Here is a 16,006-nt window from a genome sequence, read left to right as displayed (position 1 = left end):
TTAGTACTATTACAGGTGAATGGCTTCAATTAAACATGGAATTGTCCCTATTTGGTTTTGGATATACTCTTATGAAAATCACAATGCGAAAAACATTATTGAGAATATAGCCTATTAATGTAAAGATAAATAAATGCAGTTCCCAATTAGGCCTATTTTTCTTACTTTTATAGAGCTAACTTTAAATTATCAGATAGGCTAATTTCGTAGCTCAGTCACTGCACTTATGACGGTTTTTGCATCGACTCATCATGAGTCTTCTATTTCACAAATAATATTAATGTTGAAGTTTGCAAGTACCTTTTTCCCAGACGTGACCTTAACTGTTATCAATGATGAATATATTAACTGGATAGCCTACTTCAAAAGTGTGAACTGTAGCTACGTTAAGAATCTACATGACTATATTGTCACAGTAAAATGTAACATGTTTGGCCTGTATGTAAATTACGTGAACTTCCAGTTAAGTATATTTTGGCGTGAAACTGTTTTTTAAGTGCAGCCGAACGTTTATTCATTTTTTGTTTATTTTACGACGCTTTATCAACTGTTATGGTTATCTAGCGTCTGAGTGAGATGAAGGTGATAATGCCAGCGAAAGAAGTCCAAGGTCCAGTGCTGAAAGTTACACAGCACTTTCTCTTAATTGGTTGAAGGAAAACCCCGGAAAAAACCTCAACCAGGTAAGGCTGGTTCACAATAAAACGGGAACGGAAAAGGCAACGAGAACGAGAACGGAAAAATGTTAAAACAAATGTATTTAAATGTGAGCGTTCACAATAGTTAATTGTGAATCCTCGCATTTAAATACATTTATTTTAACAATATTTCCGTTCTCATTCTCGTTGCCGTTTCCGTTCTCGGTTTATTGTGAATCAGCCTTAACTTGTTTCAACCAGAATTTCTTTTACGATCAGACGTGCTAACCGTTAATCCACAGCTGTTGACTTCCGAGTGTTTAAAAGTTGAAATATTTGTCATTCACTACAAAAGAAATAAACCGTAATTCGGTAGAAAACAATATTGGTCTTTATGGAAATTGGGTAGGAGAGGCTTTTTACTTATGTCGTTTTTCCGCTAACTTGACCTCAGTGAAAGTACTTCTTGTTGTCTTGTGTATTTAATTGGTTTTAACGCTTTTTTTTTTATTATTTTTATTATGCGCCAGTGGTGGTTTGGAAGCGACAGCATACAAGTCGGGAGTGTGTGTGGGGGGGGGGGGAGACGGTAGTCCTTCCAACATAAAATTACATTCCGAATTAGGTAGTGTAAGTGGCAGTAAACTATTTTTTTAAATAGCACTCTACATTAAAAATTTATACATCCCGAATCTTCACGAAATTTTACATAGGCTATGAATGTGTAGAAATTTTATCCATTCACCGTTTTGTGTCTTTTAACTATTTATTAAACTTGTTTCGCGGACCTTAAACTTCAGACAAATAAGCATGCAAAATCATGTTGAGCAGGTCAAAAAAACCAAACAAAACACTATCACCAACAAGACCACAAAAGACGTCAAGATGAGAACCATTCACAGCCAAGTTAAGTAGTGTAAGTTACTTGCCGCGTCTATTTTCAATCAATTAAATACGAGAAGTTTGTAGGACAAAAACAATTTCCGCGGCAATTTTCAAGTTATAACTTGGCGCCATCTATTGATGTGTATATAAACAAGAATTAAGTGAAATATTTTAAAGGGAGTCTTCTAAATCGCTTCGTAGCTCAGTGGTTAGGCGTCTGACTATAAATCAAAAGGTTGCTGGATCGAAACCTGGCAGCTGCACATAGGGTAATTTAAAATGAAATATAGTACTTAGATTAAATGTAAGTAAAGTCAGTAAGGAGTAATACAAGCAACATGATAAAGAATATTATGAAATTATGAAAAAAGAAGAGAAAGAAATAAAAGACAATATAAAAAAAATATACAATTTCATTATCATGTAAGACAGTTTACTTTAGTGGAAGAAAAAAAAAAAAAAAAGACCGACCAACATTTTCTACCAAATAATTATGCAACACTTGTTAATTTTGACCTTAGAATGAGATTGAGACGACTTCTCACTTAATGATCAAGATTCAATCCCCTGGTAAATCCCATCGAATCTTGAATTGACACAACAGTAATACAGTAACTAAATAATCTGGAGGTTAGCCAAACTCTATGAAATCTCAAATATATTAAATTTGTGTTATAGTTATTCTACCAGCTTAAATGTTTATTGAATCTTCGATCTGCTTACACACGGAACTAACGTCTGATTTGTGTTGCATTATTTCATGATGAAATTAACTATAAATGTTTTTGGAAAAATAAATTTGGTTTTCGTACGATCGTGGGTCAGTGGCAGGTTAGAAGTTTACCATTTCCGAAAGTATTTGGGACGTGTTGTGTGGCTTTTGCAGTGATCAAATCGTGTTTTTGGAGTAGTGTGTTACAATTTTTAGGTTATTTTCAATTAAAGTAGTTATTCCCCCTCGTATCTTGTGCATTGAGGGATCGAAAATTCACCAAATTTTTATCACGAAGCTCATTCCAGATACGAGTAAAAGGTACTCGTATATTTAATAAGAAACAAACACCGGTTTTCATCTGGGATATTTGTCTTTTTCTAAAAACAATTAGGCTATAACACACTGCAAATGAAATAGATATTTAAAAACGCCAAATTAAAGTAGAAGTAGATCTCTGTAACTACTCTAAAACGTCCATATACTATTACTTCTACTTGTATTTATCAACGTATCACGAAGTATGAATACATTAGTGCTCACTCAATCCCAAAATAACATGAAGGTTATGTTTATCAAATTTTAACTGTACTTGTACACGTCTTCTTGCCTCTCCTAATCCTTGAAATATCCACATAGTAATACTGGAAATTTCACTATTTCTTAAACGTATGTACACATTACCCATGAATAAGAAGATTCTCCAGCCATTTACACGAAATTTTAACAATGCCTTCTTATTATATCACCACTTGCTCTTGATATAGGTCTACTTTGATTGTCCGCAAATGCCTACAGCAGACCAATAGATAAAATCACAGGTCGTACAGAACTGATCGGCTATGTTATCTTATCAATGTGGTAGACCTGTGATAGTCTCTCCAAGACTGCCAACATACATTTCGTATTTTATGTTTTTCAAACATAGCAGCACTGCATAAAAATGGCGAGCGTAGACGGGGAGAATAAGGCAAGTATCTTAAAATTTGTTAAACAATCGAAATATTCACGAATAAAATAAACATGGAGCTTCCAGTAATGTAAGCTTATATTTAATACAACATATATAATTTGTAATCTAAGGACAAACTGAACGCTTCGGGAGGTGGATACCTTTTCATTCTTCCATGCTGTATCATCATACGATTTTTTGCAATTTTGACTGTCAAGTAGTTTGATTTTAATGCCCACATTTATGATAGCTAACTTTTACAATAGTGTAGTACAATATCGGAAGTATGCATTTATTTCCTTATTTATGATATGTATTTTATTTTTCTTCTGACATTGTGGACACTGGATTTCGGTTATTGTCTGTTGACAAATTTAAACCTTAATCAAATGGTTTGTCGAATGGAAGATTTAATTAATTTAATTGGTGTATTGTAGATATAGATAGAGTTGATTGTTGTGGTATTTTAGGGAACACAGGATTAATGGTCCTGATATTCACTTCTTTGCGCGAATTGTCACTAATCTATCGCCTCATCAATCCTACTTAACCTAATCATTGACAGTGCAGATACTCGTCACTTATCTTATCTCCTCATCAGACCATACCTAACCTTATTACTGACAGTGGGGCTGGTTGTCAATAATTTGTCTGTACATCAGACCCAACCTAACCTTACCACTGACAGTTCGGCTATTTGTCACTGATGGTAAGGAGGAGGAGGAGTAGAGGAGAAAACCAGCTTTTTTTTTTTCTGATAAAAATAGCAGAAGGGAATGTGTGACGTATTATCCTTCTGTTTGGTTATATAGGCCCTAATTGCAAAAGTTCATTTCTTCATATTTGTTGTAGGCTATTAGGCTGTGTCAAACTAAGCAAAAACAAGACTTGTTTAGTGTTTGTTGGAAATTTCACAGTTTTCATTAACATATTTATTTCCTAATTTTCAGACAACCTTATAGTCCTATCCTCAGGAAATGAATAAAGTTATTATTTACGTATATTAGCTAATCATACGAGTCACCTAGAGTAAACCATTGATTTCCTGAATAGGCCTACTAAATCTGAAAATTTGTCCGATACGTGAGGTTTACTAATTAACCCACATGTGTATTTTTAACTACCGTTAAGCTAAGTGTTACATGAAACTGGCTACCTCTTTACATCTAGGTCTATATCATCTGCACTGAATATACTATATATTGTATATAAATAACCACAAATGTCATGAGATGACTGGAAAATTTTCTTCAACGCTTAAACATTACATCATTAAAATATTTAGAACACATTGAAAATAATCTGAACAGTTTCCAGTTAGCCTATCCATAACACGTGAATTGTAGGCTTCATATTCAGATTTCATTTTCTTGATTCCAATTTCATTAGGGAGATTCTTCTGTATCAGATACCGGTATATTTGTTTACGTTAGCGGTACCATCTTACCTATCCCATAATCTAGCCCACTCTAAGTCCACCACTGCGTAGTAATGGTTACCATATCTAACCATGAAACAAGCGGGCCTGAGTTTAAATCTTGGAACAAGTTAAGGCTGGTTCACAATAAACCGGAAACGGAAACGACAACAAAAACGAGAACGGAAATAATGTTAAAATGAATGTATTTAAATGTGAGTATTCACAATAATTAATTGTGAAGACTCACATTTAAATGCATTTATTTTAACAATATTTCCTTTCTCGTTCTCGTTGTCGGTTTTGTTTCCGGTTTATTGTGAACCAGCCTTAACACTATTTCCGTTCTCGTTGTCGTTGTCGTTTCCGTTCCTGGTTTATTGTGAACCAGCCTTTACCTCATTGAGATTTTATCTGGGTTTTCCCTCAACCCATTAAGAGCAAATGCTGGGTAACTTTCGGCACTGGACCCTAGACTGATCTCGGTAGCATTATCACCATCTCTCTCAGATGATAGGTAACCATAGCAGTTGATAAAGCGTCGTAAAATAACCAATTAAAAAACACTCGAACCTTGTAGCATTCCTCAGTCTCATATCACCTTCATCTAACTGATTCTGACCTTGTAACATTCCTCGGCCTCCTGTTACTTAGATATCCCCTCATCTAACTTAACCTAATCTTTAGCTTGCAGTATTTATGGAAATACACGCTGACTGAAGGTAAAAAACAGTACAACACGATCAGACACTACCTCTAATATGTGTCAAATGCAGTAAACTTACAGTGAGTCCACCACTGGAGTAATGGTTAGCATGTCTGACCGTGAAATGAGCTCGCCCAAGTTCATATCTTGGTTAGGACGAGTTATCTGGTAGGGAGGTTTTTTCGAGGTTTCCGTTCTCAATTATTTGAAGTGGAATTGCTGGGTAACTTTCGACGTTGGACCTCGGGCTCATTTTGCTTTAATTTCAACGTCATCTATAATTCTCAATAGTTACAGGTTGATCAGGAGATTCAGCAGATGTGGCGCCATGATTCGCCTACAGGTGTCATCTGTCTGTGGAGCTGCATAGATCCCAGGGAGTCAAAGGGGTTTTCATAGCGGACTATGACAGACCAAGGATCTAGTTGGCATATAGCTCCCTCGGACGGATGGCACTGTGGTGGGTCACTGTATCTGTGGTGCTGCGATCTTCAGGTCAATACAGAATGCAGCAGGACATAGTACCGTCGACCGGGTATATTTTACATAAGGGGGGTAACTTTACACATTTCTAGAAAAATGGTGTATAACAGTTTTAATAATGGCACACACTTCAGTCTACCACACATATGTGCTGTTGTCACATAGAATCAGTTCCACGGAGTTGCTACACATTGTCTGTAATGTGCTGCCTTCTAAACATTTTTCTAGAAATTTGTAAAGTTACCCCCCTTGTGTAAAGTATATCCGGTTGACGGTACGGTATTTTCGAACAGATGCCATCGGTCTGAGGAGACTGCAGAATATCAACATGGAGACTCTCAGACCTGGATGGCATAGTTGAATAGATAAGATGGCACTAAACAGTGAATCACGCACTTACAGGAATGCAGTCCTAAAGACTTCAATCATCCCATAATAAGGAGGTCGGCACAATAAGCCTCAAGCTGTGGTGTAAGCTTAGGATCCCCCTCTGAAAAAGAAATTGATAGTACCATTAAATGAAATCATTATGCAAATAATTTTTATGTAATAAGTATCCAATTAAAACAAAGGTCTAAAATTGTGTCATTCCCGGAAAGTAATGATTAACTTAGTATATAATCATATTAAGCCAACTTTAAGAAATATGCCAAATTAGCAAGAAATGTAATTATGACAATAAGATCAGTGGAGACACCAACGAATGTCTCAAGGTAAAAATTGTTGCGGGGCCAGGTAACGAACCTTGGACTTTTGACTGAGTGCGCCAATTCTCTACCGACTGAGCTAACCAGGAACTCTACTACCAGACCTCGGATCAGTTTATTCCCTTTTATATTCATATATCTCTAGTGGGTTGACAAGACGTCAAAGACCCAGCATTGAGCGCACACTTTTTCTGTGTGACTTAAATTGTAGTTTTCTTTTAACGAACAGTGACGTGATTGACTGTATGATTTTTCAGGAATAGCTCCCTGTAACGCTGACTTTAATAATAATTTCAAGGGAAAAATTGTTCTGGAGGTGGATTAATCTGAGGTCTGGTAGAACAATTTTTTTCTTGAAATTACTCAAGTCAGCTTTACACGGGGCTGTTCCTGAAAAGTCAGATTTGTAAATGTATTAACTGATCCTCGATATATTGTTAAATATTATTTTGATATGTTTAAAGTTAGGCAATTTTAAATTAAATTAAAAGCATAACAATTCTCGTTCTTCTTACAATTCATCTCAGTCTACAAAATTGAGAAGATATTGACATGATAAATCTTCCAATGTAATAGATGAGGCTGTTTCTAGTGCAATGGTTATGCGTAAATTTAACTTGTAAAACATAAGTTTGTATTACAGATTTTGAATGTGCATATTACAATTGTGTGAGTAACATTTTTTAGAATTTGCCATTATTGATTGCCTTTACAGTTCGTAAGCATTTAGTATTTACGTAATCATTCACTCAAATTCTGCTAGTAAGAACTAAATATAAATGCACAGGTTAAAAATTAAGTAGGTATTATGTAACTTGAATTAATTTTTACTGTGTGCAATTCAATTCAATTCTTTTTTTTATTTTACAGACTATGGAAGAACTTACACCTGAAGAAAAATGGAGGTAGGTAGTAAAATACAGATTGGGTGTTTCATAACTTGATTGTAGTAACTATGCGGAAAAAATGATTCTGGTTTTTGTGTATTATTAAGTTCAACTTTATCAACATAGAAAGTTGTAAGTTAAATTTCCATGCCACAGTAATTTATTAATTCCTTTGAAATAGTTGACTTGACATTACAACTACTGTAACTTTGAACAAAATTTGATCTGGTAAAACTTTTCCTCAGTTTATATTCTCCTTACTATTAATAACAGTTCTCTGTGTCACTGTCCTCCTTTGAAAATGCTATAAATTCTTTATGTTAATCATTGTCTTTTTCTTTGCCCTTTTCTCTGCGATAGTTTTGTAAAAATATAGGCTATATATTTCTTTTCCTTCCTTTACCCTTTTTGTTCTCTTCATCAGCTGATTAATTTATTATCATAGCCTTTTATTGTGAATTTTATTTAATTTTCTCTTTTTTTTTTTCTTTTTTTATTATTATTTTATTACATTCTATTTTGTTATATTCTTCCTTACATTTTCCATATTAACCATTTGTACTAAATGAGTTGCTTTTGCTATATTCCAATGTATTTTAGTTTCTTTTTTCTATTATGGTATTATTTTCATGTTGTTTAGTGTCGATTTTATTATGCTATTATTATTATTTTTTTGTAATATGTTAGTATTCTGTTTTGTAACTTTTTGTTAAATTTTAACTGCTTGTATACTTTGTGATCTGGTAGAGTGTAAGAGAAGGCCCTATGGCCTTAACTCTGCCAGTATAAATAAAGAATTATTATTATTATTATTATTATTATCATTATTATTATTATTATTATTATTATTATTATTGTCATAGCTTACAAACAAACATTCTCTTGGGGGCAGATAAAAAAGATCAATTTTTTCCTTCCACTATGTTAATAATGTCAGAACAAATGCTTATACAATTTTTGGCCACTCGAGCACAATTACAAGGAGTCTAGAAAGTAAGTTTCCCTGGGGCCGTTTACAGAAAGAAAACACAATTTCATAGAAAGGTTTATTGGAACAGATAAAGCAATAGTATTGAGCTGTTTTTCAACTTATTCCCCACCGGAATTAAGACATTTGTCATACTGCGGGATCAACAGAGAGGTGCAGACGGCTGTCACATACTGGTTCCTATCCCAGGTGGCAGAGTTCTACAACACAGAGATACAAAAGTTGAAAAACGGGTAAACAATTGATGTAGTATCTGTTCCAATAAATCTTTCCATGAAATTGTGTTTTCTTTCTGTATGCGGCCCCAGGAAAAACTTACTTCCTGGACGGCCTTTGTAATTGTGCTCGAGTGGCCAAAATTTATATAAGCACTTGTTTAGAAATAAGGCAAAGACGAACAGTAAAGAAAGGTCAGAACCTGCGACAGCTGAGGATATAGCAGAGGTATTAGATATGATTAAAAAATGTGGAGATGTGATCAAAAAGTGTAAGTGAAACTTGAAAAGATCGAGAAATATAGGAGAGAGAGAAAGTGTTTATAAGCAGATGTGCAGAATAAAATATAAGTATTTATAGGAAGTGAGAATAGTGACAAAGGATTAAGTGTAAGCAGAATAGTGAGAAAGTGAAAGTGAGCGCAAATAGGGATGAGTGAAAATAGTGAAAAAGGATTAAGAGAAGTGAACAAGTGACAGCATAAAATTAATACTAACTTTTGAATGTTCGAACAGTAAATGAATATAAGAGAAAGATAGGAGAAAATGTCAAAGAACAAATAACTTAGGACAAATAATTCAATACGATAATTTATAGAGAAAAATTGAAATTGAGATTTTAGTGAATAATAGTTAGCGGAAAAAGGGGGTTTGAAAGGAGTATTTAATTAATATTAGATATATTAGGATTAATGAACAAATAGGAAATAGCAAATGAAATGTAGGAGAAATGCTGAAGGGGAGATTGACCAAGTAACGAAAAAAGGTACATAGTGTAAATGGGAGTAGACGTGTACTGCAAATAATGTGTTACTGTAATAATATGTTAATGGTGGCACCGGATACAGAAATGTGAGGTACACCATTACATGTAAAGAAGTGCTCTGACGAAATATATCATATCATATCATATATCTTAAGCACTTGTTTTGACATTATTAACATGGTGGAAGAGAAAAAATTAACTTCTTTATCTGCCTCCGTGAGAATGTTTGCTTGTCAGATGGTACGAGTTGAACTCAAGATTCTAGACTGCATGGATTCGATTCCCACTTGTGTGACTATCCGGTTGGATTTTTCCGAGATTTTGTTCAATTATAAGACGAATTCCATAACTAATTCTTGAACTCATCTCGTCAAATATCATCTAATTGCACTGACAAGCATAGTAAGCCTTCAGGCTGCACTGGATCTGGAACATAAAAATGTTCTTAATTTTAGTTCTTGTAAGAGAAATTGAATTAGCTACATATTGTTGTAAACTTTGTGTTGAATGAAAATAAATTGAAATATATTCATCTGTTCCAAGGTTACTCAGTAGGCCTCCTTGTAGTTTAAAAAAAAACTGCCTGTCCAACTGTGAAATTAGTGGGCCTAGGTTAAAACCACGCTTGTGACAAGTTCCGTGGGTGAGCTTTTTTAAGGTCTTCCCCCTTAACCAATTGAAGCAGAGTTGCTATACTAAAAGCCAGGTTATGAACCGACTAAACCGGAAGCAACGTTCTATTGCTCTCTTTCTGAGCTCTATTGCCACATAGTGGCGCAAGATTCAAAGCATGTTCAGCATTTGTCACCGATATGTTTAAAATAACTACTGTCTATAGTTCTCGATGACACTATCAACAATATTAGTAATTTAAATTACTGTTTTTAAGAAAGCACGAGCTAATGACGCTGGTACAAAATGCGACTCGTAATGCACGTGGTACTGCAAATGAACTGGGAACTTTGACTACACTGTCTCCGTGATTCCGTTGCCAGATTTTCGTTAGCAGACGACATTTTCACGTGAGGTCCAATGAAAAGCTCCGTTCTCCTTCCCCCCTCCGCCTCGCCATACTCAATGTGTCATCACTGCACAGACTACCCCTCTAACCCGCACTTTCCTCTCGCCCTGCCAACTATTTCCTGTTTAGTCGGTTCATAACCTGGCTTTTAGTATAGGTAACTTTCAGCATTGGACCTTGGATTCATTTTGCCTTCATTAATTTCAACAAATGGCACCAAATAGTGAATCATGATGTCTACAGTAATGTGATCTCCAGGTCAGTATAGGATGCAGCAGAGATGTAGTACCATGACTTGCATACAGATGGCATTGATCTGAGGAAACTACTGAAGTCTTGGGGGATGGCAAGCATGAACTCTGTCAGACTTGGATCTTGTAGCTGAAATGATAGATGGCACCAAACAGTGAATCACGATAGGCCTACTTGCAGGAATACGGTCAATAACCGTACCATAAAAAAGAAAGGAGGTCGGCATATTAAGCTTCAGGCTGCAGTAAAAGCCCCTGGGTGTTCCTCATTAAGGGGAAAAGAAAAGGGGATGAATGCCGGTGAAGTGTGAGTTCACAGGAGTTGGTGACGGACACAAGGGAGTTGTGCCAGTAAGCGGCCAATTTGCGAATGAATAGTCTTAAAATATTCTCACTATAACTTAACAGATTACCAGGAAACAATTGGCATTCGTACAGTCCTCTCTGTAGATTGAAAACTCAAAAAAGTTTCATATCCATTGTTCAAGAATTAAAACAGAAAATCAATATCCCGAATTTAAAAGAAAACTTACAAATTAAACCAAACCCTTTAACTCTATTAAATATAGAATATAATCTAAATTTAACACAAGAAATACTGAAATCAGAAGTAAACACTGAAATAATGAAACAATTGTCTTTAGAGACAATTAATATTAGGTACCCTCCACAAAACTGGCTTCACTTATACACCGACGGATCCTTGATCTCCAGAGAACAAGGTGCCAGTGCAGGTGTTACATGCTGTCTCTTCTCATTGTATAGATCTCTTGGATATGGAACAACAAGTTTTGATGGAGAAATCGTTGCAATAAGTGAAAGTCTCAGGAATCTTCTATGCCACATCAATAAATTTAAGAATGTAGTTATATTGTCAGACTCCAGAGCAGCTATTCTATCAATAGTCTCTAAACACACACCTTCATCTCAAACAGCAGAAGTAACTAAAATGCTCTCTCAATTAATATCACTCAATAAAAGAATTGTATTCAAATGGATACCATCCCATTGTGGAATCCTGGGAAACGAGAATGCGGATGCTTTAGCAAAGAAGGGCAGCACTGCTACTTACAGACCTGTTACTAAATCTGTGTATTACTCTGTGAAAAGATTTATTAAATCTCCATACTTAGACTTCAACAAACAAAATTTGATAACTCAATCCCAAGGGAAAAAATGGAACTCTCTGCATCATAATCCACAGTTAATTCCCGATTTACCACGAAAATCGTCTGTAGCTGCATTTAGATTGGCAACAGGCCATGATTGTTTGGCCAAATACCTGCATAGAATTGGAATATATCAGTCCCCTAACTGCCCATTGTGCAACTCAAACCAAGAAATGGATTCGGAACATCTCAAAATCTGTGCTTCAGTGGCTGGTCATGATAATATCTTTGAAAAATATTGGAGTGCAAGAGGTCAAATGACTTTATTGTCAAACGCCTGGCATTAGAAAACAACAACAACATATTCTCAATATAGTATTAAATTTATGTAGATTTGAAACTGAATGATAAACTGTATGATTTTGTCTAATCCGAAATAATTTATTTTCAGGTTAGAACACATCAAGCTCCATGAACAACACAAAGGACATGAATCAATGCATGCAGAAATGATTCTTATTCTTCTTGTCACATTAGTTGTGGCTCAAATTGTTCTAGTCGAATGGAAGAAGAGGCATTATAGGTCATATATGGTGTGTAAACTCATTTTGTCTTTGATAAAAGTAATGTATAGGACATAGTTTCGTAATACACAACTTAACTAGACTTACAGTTGCATAGTGAATGCTGATAGTAAAAAAGTTGTAAAATTATTCTTTGCCAGCATGCCATATATACTTCAGTTATGCAACAACATTCTCTAGGACAATAACTTAATTACAAAATCTTGAATTTGAGATATATACGGCATCAAACATCCTCATTCATTCCCTACACTATACTTACACGAACACTTACACATACATTGATTAAAGTTCACGTTAACATTTTGTTTGTTAAAAACATAAAATTACTTAGTGATACGTTAAAAAGTGTTAAAATTTTAAAAAAGGTATGTACCTTCGACAGACGGCCTGTTTTGACGTTATGTCACGTCTTCTTCAGTGTCTCCTGAACTACTGGTGATCTTGAATTCTGCGATGTGCATTTGTCGATGGTAGGGGTGGGGGTGTGTTGCTCTTATGGTGGGGGCTGGTTGTTTGTGTGTTATGACATATCATGACGTTGAATAATGTGTGGGTATTGAACTGTAATTGTGTGTTAAGTATATGTTGTGGGTATGTTATTGTATGTTTATATATTTCGTATTGTTCTAGGATGTTTAACTATGAACTTTTTGGTGTAATGTGTAAAATTTCCATATCTGTTTCTATATTATTGTAGTCATGATTGTTGTTGATAATGTGGTCTGCATAATTTGATGTGATGTAGGGTTTGGTTATAGCTTTAATATGTTCATTATATCTTGTGTGAAAGGATCTTCCTATCTGTCCTATGTAAAAATGTAGGCACCTAATCATCCCATACAACATAAACATGCAGCTTTCCGTACAGTGACACACAGATTAATTAATATACCAATGAACAATGACAACTACACTGAAGAATTAAACACAATAAAATATATAGCACAAGACAATGGATATAACCCTAACATAATAGACACACTAATAAGAAAGGCAAAACAAAAACAGAATAAACCAACACAAACACCACGCGAGAATAAATACATAACATTAACATATCACAATACCAATACTCACAAAATTGCAACTTCATTCAGAAAACTAAAATACAAGATAGCATACAAAACAAATAACACAACACAGAAATATCTAAATAATCACATTAAACATTCAAATAAATATAATTCAACTGGAGTTTACAAACTAAAATGCAATAGTTGCCCACATTTTTACATAGGACAGATAGGAAGATCCTTTCACACAAGATATAATGAATATATTAAAGCTATAACCAAACCCTACATCACATCAAATTATGCAGACCACATTATCAACAATAATCATGACTACAATAATATAGAAACAGATATGGAAATTTTACACATCACACCAAAAAGTTCACAGTTAAACATCCTAGAACAATACTAAATATATAAACATACAATAACATATCCACAACATATACTTAACACACAATTACGGTTCAATCCCACACATTATTCGACATCACAATACATCATAACTAGACATCGGATTTTTAGGCACTAAAAATTGCAGTTTTAGGCGCCTAAAATAAGCTCAAAATTTGTAAAATTAGGCTCTATTTTAATGAAAATAGGCATTTTAGGCACATCAAGGTATCATACCTATTTCTTTCACTGAAATTTTTAGTTATACACTAAAATGCGCACAAAAAAGTATGTTTAAACATCAAAAAAGAATACTATATTATATTTATAAACAGAGCTGCACAAATTTAATATATTGAAACTAATGAAACAATGATTATTGATATCAAGATTACTCATTTTAAGTTATTGAAATTCAGTTCCATGCTCAGACTTTATTATAATTATCTGCACAGTACACGACCAGAATTTTTTCTAAATTCTCCACAGTTAACCTTTGCCTTTTGTCACTGAGAATCATTTTGAAAGCAGAAAAACTTCTTTCAACCGAAACTGATGTGAGAGGCGCAAATTTTAAATTAGGTACAATAGAAACATCAATACTTACTGGAACATTTACACTTTCCCCCGATATCACTCTTGATACTTTTTCCAACAATGAAAATCCTACATTCTTATTTAATACGTTGTCCCACTTATTTTTAACTTTTTTCCCAGTTTCGCCCAAAGCAGAATGTATGTTCACTTGAGCTTCCTTTACTATTGCTATTTGGCTACAAAGAGATTGTTTTTCACGTTCTAATTGTTCAATGCTTGCAGGTATGAAAGAAAAGTTTGATGTTATGTAGGCAATATCGTTTTTCACTCGTGAGTCATTCAGACAATCTTTCACTGCTTTCACACACGCTGCATTATCAGTTTCAGGTAATTTATCAATAACTGTGACCACTTCTTTAAAATACTTAGAATAATACACCACTGACTGAATCCAGGTTCCCCATCGTGTAACAACCGGCTGAGGTGGGAGTGGGATATCTGGAAAGTTCTCTCTGAATATTGAAATCCTGGATGGGGCTTTACAGAAACATTTTTTTGTGTTAGAAATAAACGAATTGACAAGAGGAAATTCATTCCGGATTGTTTCAGAAACCCTGTGATGGCCATGTGCTAGACAGGTTACATGCGTGAGGTTAGGATAAAATGTTTTAAGAAGTGGAGCTGCAGCAACCATGTATGAGGCAGCATCAGTACAAAACAACAGAACTTTAGAATCGTCTATATTACCTGAGTATAAAGACTGTAGGCCTTTATTTACAAAATAAGCAATGGCTTGCTATTCACTTTCGAAAGTTCCTTAACACATACGAGGTGTGGAATCGAAGGTCCATCAGGACTAAGTTTTCCTACTACCATATTTGCTATATACCTATTCATAGGATCTGAGGTTTCATCCACAGAGACCCATATGTAAGAATAACCTATATCCTCCCGAATGGAAGCTAAAGTTTCATTGTATATTCTAAGTAATTTTTTCTTAGGGTCGACTCAGATGGGATATTTTGTTTGCAGTATTTTTGTAAAAACTGTCTTAAAACCGGATTTTCAATTGCATTCCAGGGAATGTTAGCAGCAACAAACGCTCTGGTTAAATCAGCACAGAAATTGCTGCTGAGATTGGATGAAGTAGGCTGTGTTAGTAAAGTTTGTTGCAGTTGATTTTTCTGCTGAGCTTTAGCCTTATGAGGCGCTCCTTGCACATGCTGCTTTAGGTGGCACTTCTTTTCTTGCGAAATCTAAAAATATAAAGTAAACTGAATTAAAATAAAATCCTAATTGTTGTATTGCCGTATTTCTATCACAAAGTTAGTGGGTTCGAACAATCAAAATTTTAATGACCTGCAAATACTTTAACTATCGGAATTTAAAAGGTTAAAGTGTAGTGGTCTTAAAAAGAATTATACCTCAGGATAGCTCAGTCAATGTATAAATATTATAGGCCTACTGATTAAATTTAATAGAATTTATATATTTCAACTATTGTTACATACCTGTTTGCTACAAATCTTGCAGAATATTATTTTTCCATCATAAGTGAATTCTGAATATTCTGTTAGCCATTGCCGGATCAATGTAGATTTTGCACTTATATTTTTCGGCATTATCGCGTTAAACTTCACAGGAAAACGTCCTACCGCTCAAAACTTCTCAACACAAATAAGGTGAGGGAAAGAGCAACTGTTAACGAGCATTCAAATGAACCGTTGTTATTGAGA

General features: G+C 34.6%; 2 protein-coding genes across 3 annotated transcripts in view; one reads left to right on the top strand and one right to left on the bottom strand.

Annotated features, from left to right (window-relative positions):
• LOC138697683 (NADH-cytochrome b5 reductase 2) overlaps positions 1-3,083 on the bottom strand; it is a 34,996-nt gene extending 31,913 nt beyond the window's left edge. Inside the window, exon 1 of one of the 2 annotated variants that reach the window (XM_069823141.1) lies at positions 2,920-3,083. In XM_069823141.1, coding sequence (XP_069679242.1) covers positions 2,920-2,946 — 27 coding nt within the window. In that variant the 5' untranslated portion in view covers positions 2,947-3,083. The remainder of the gene's footprint in view (positions 1-2,919) is intronic. The other variant, XM_069823142.1, reaches the window with a different exon arrangement.
• A 12-nt stretch (positions 3,084-3,095) lies between these two features.
• Positions 3,096-16,006, top strand: part of LOC138697682 (E3 ubiquitin ligase Rnf121) — a 36,517-nt gene continuing 23,606 nt past the window's right edge. The window contains exons 1-3 of the mRNA XM_069823140.1: positions 3,096-3,205; positions 7,371-7,405; positions 12,189-12,330. Of these exons, the coding sequence (XP_069679241.1) occupies positions 3,179-3,205; positions 7,371-7,405; positions 12,189-12,330 (204 nt within the window). The 5' untranslated portion in view covers positions 3,096-3,178. The remainder of the gene's footprint in view (positions 3,206-7,370; positions 7,406-12,188; positions 12,331-16,006) is intronic.

Source organism: Periplaneta americana, chromosome 4 (genome assembly GCF_040183065.1).
Source record: "Periplaneta americana isolate PAMFEO1 chromosome 4, P.americana_PAMFEO1_priV1, whole genome shotgun sequence".
Taxonomy (NCBI): domain Eukaryota; kingdom Metazoa; phylum Arthropoda; class Insecta; order Blattodea; family Blattidae; genus Periplaneta; species Periplaneta americana.
This window is presented reverse-complemented; position numbering and strand designations above follow the sequence as displayed.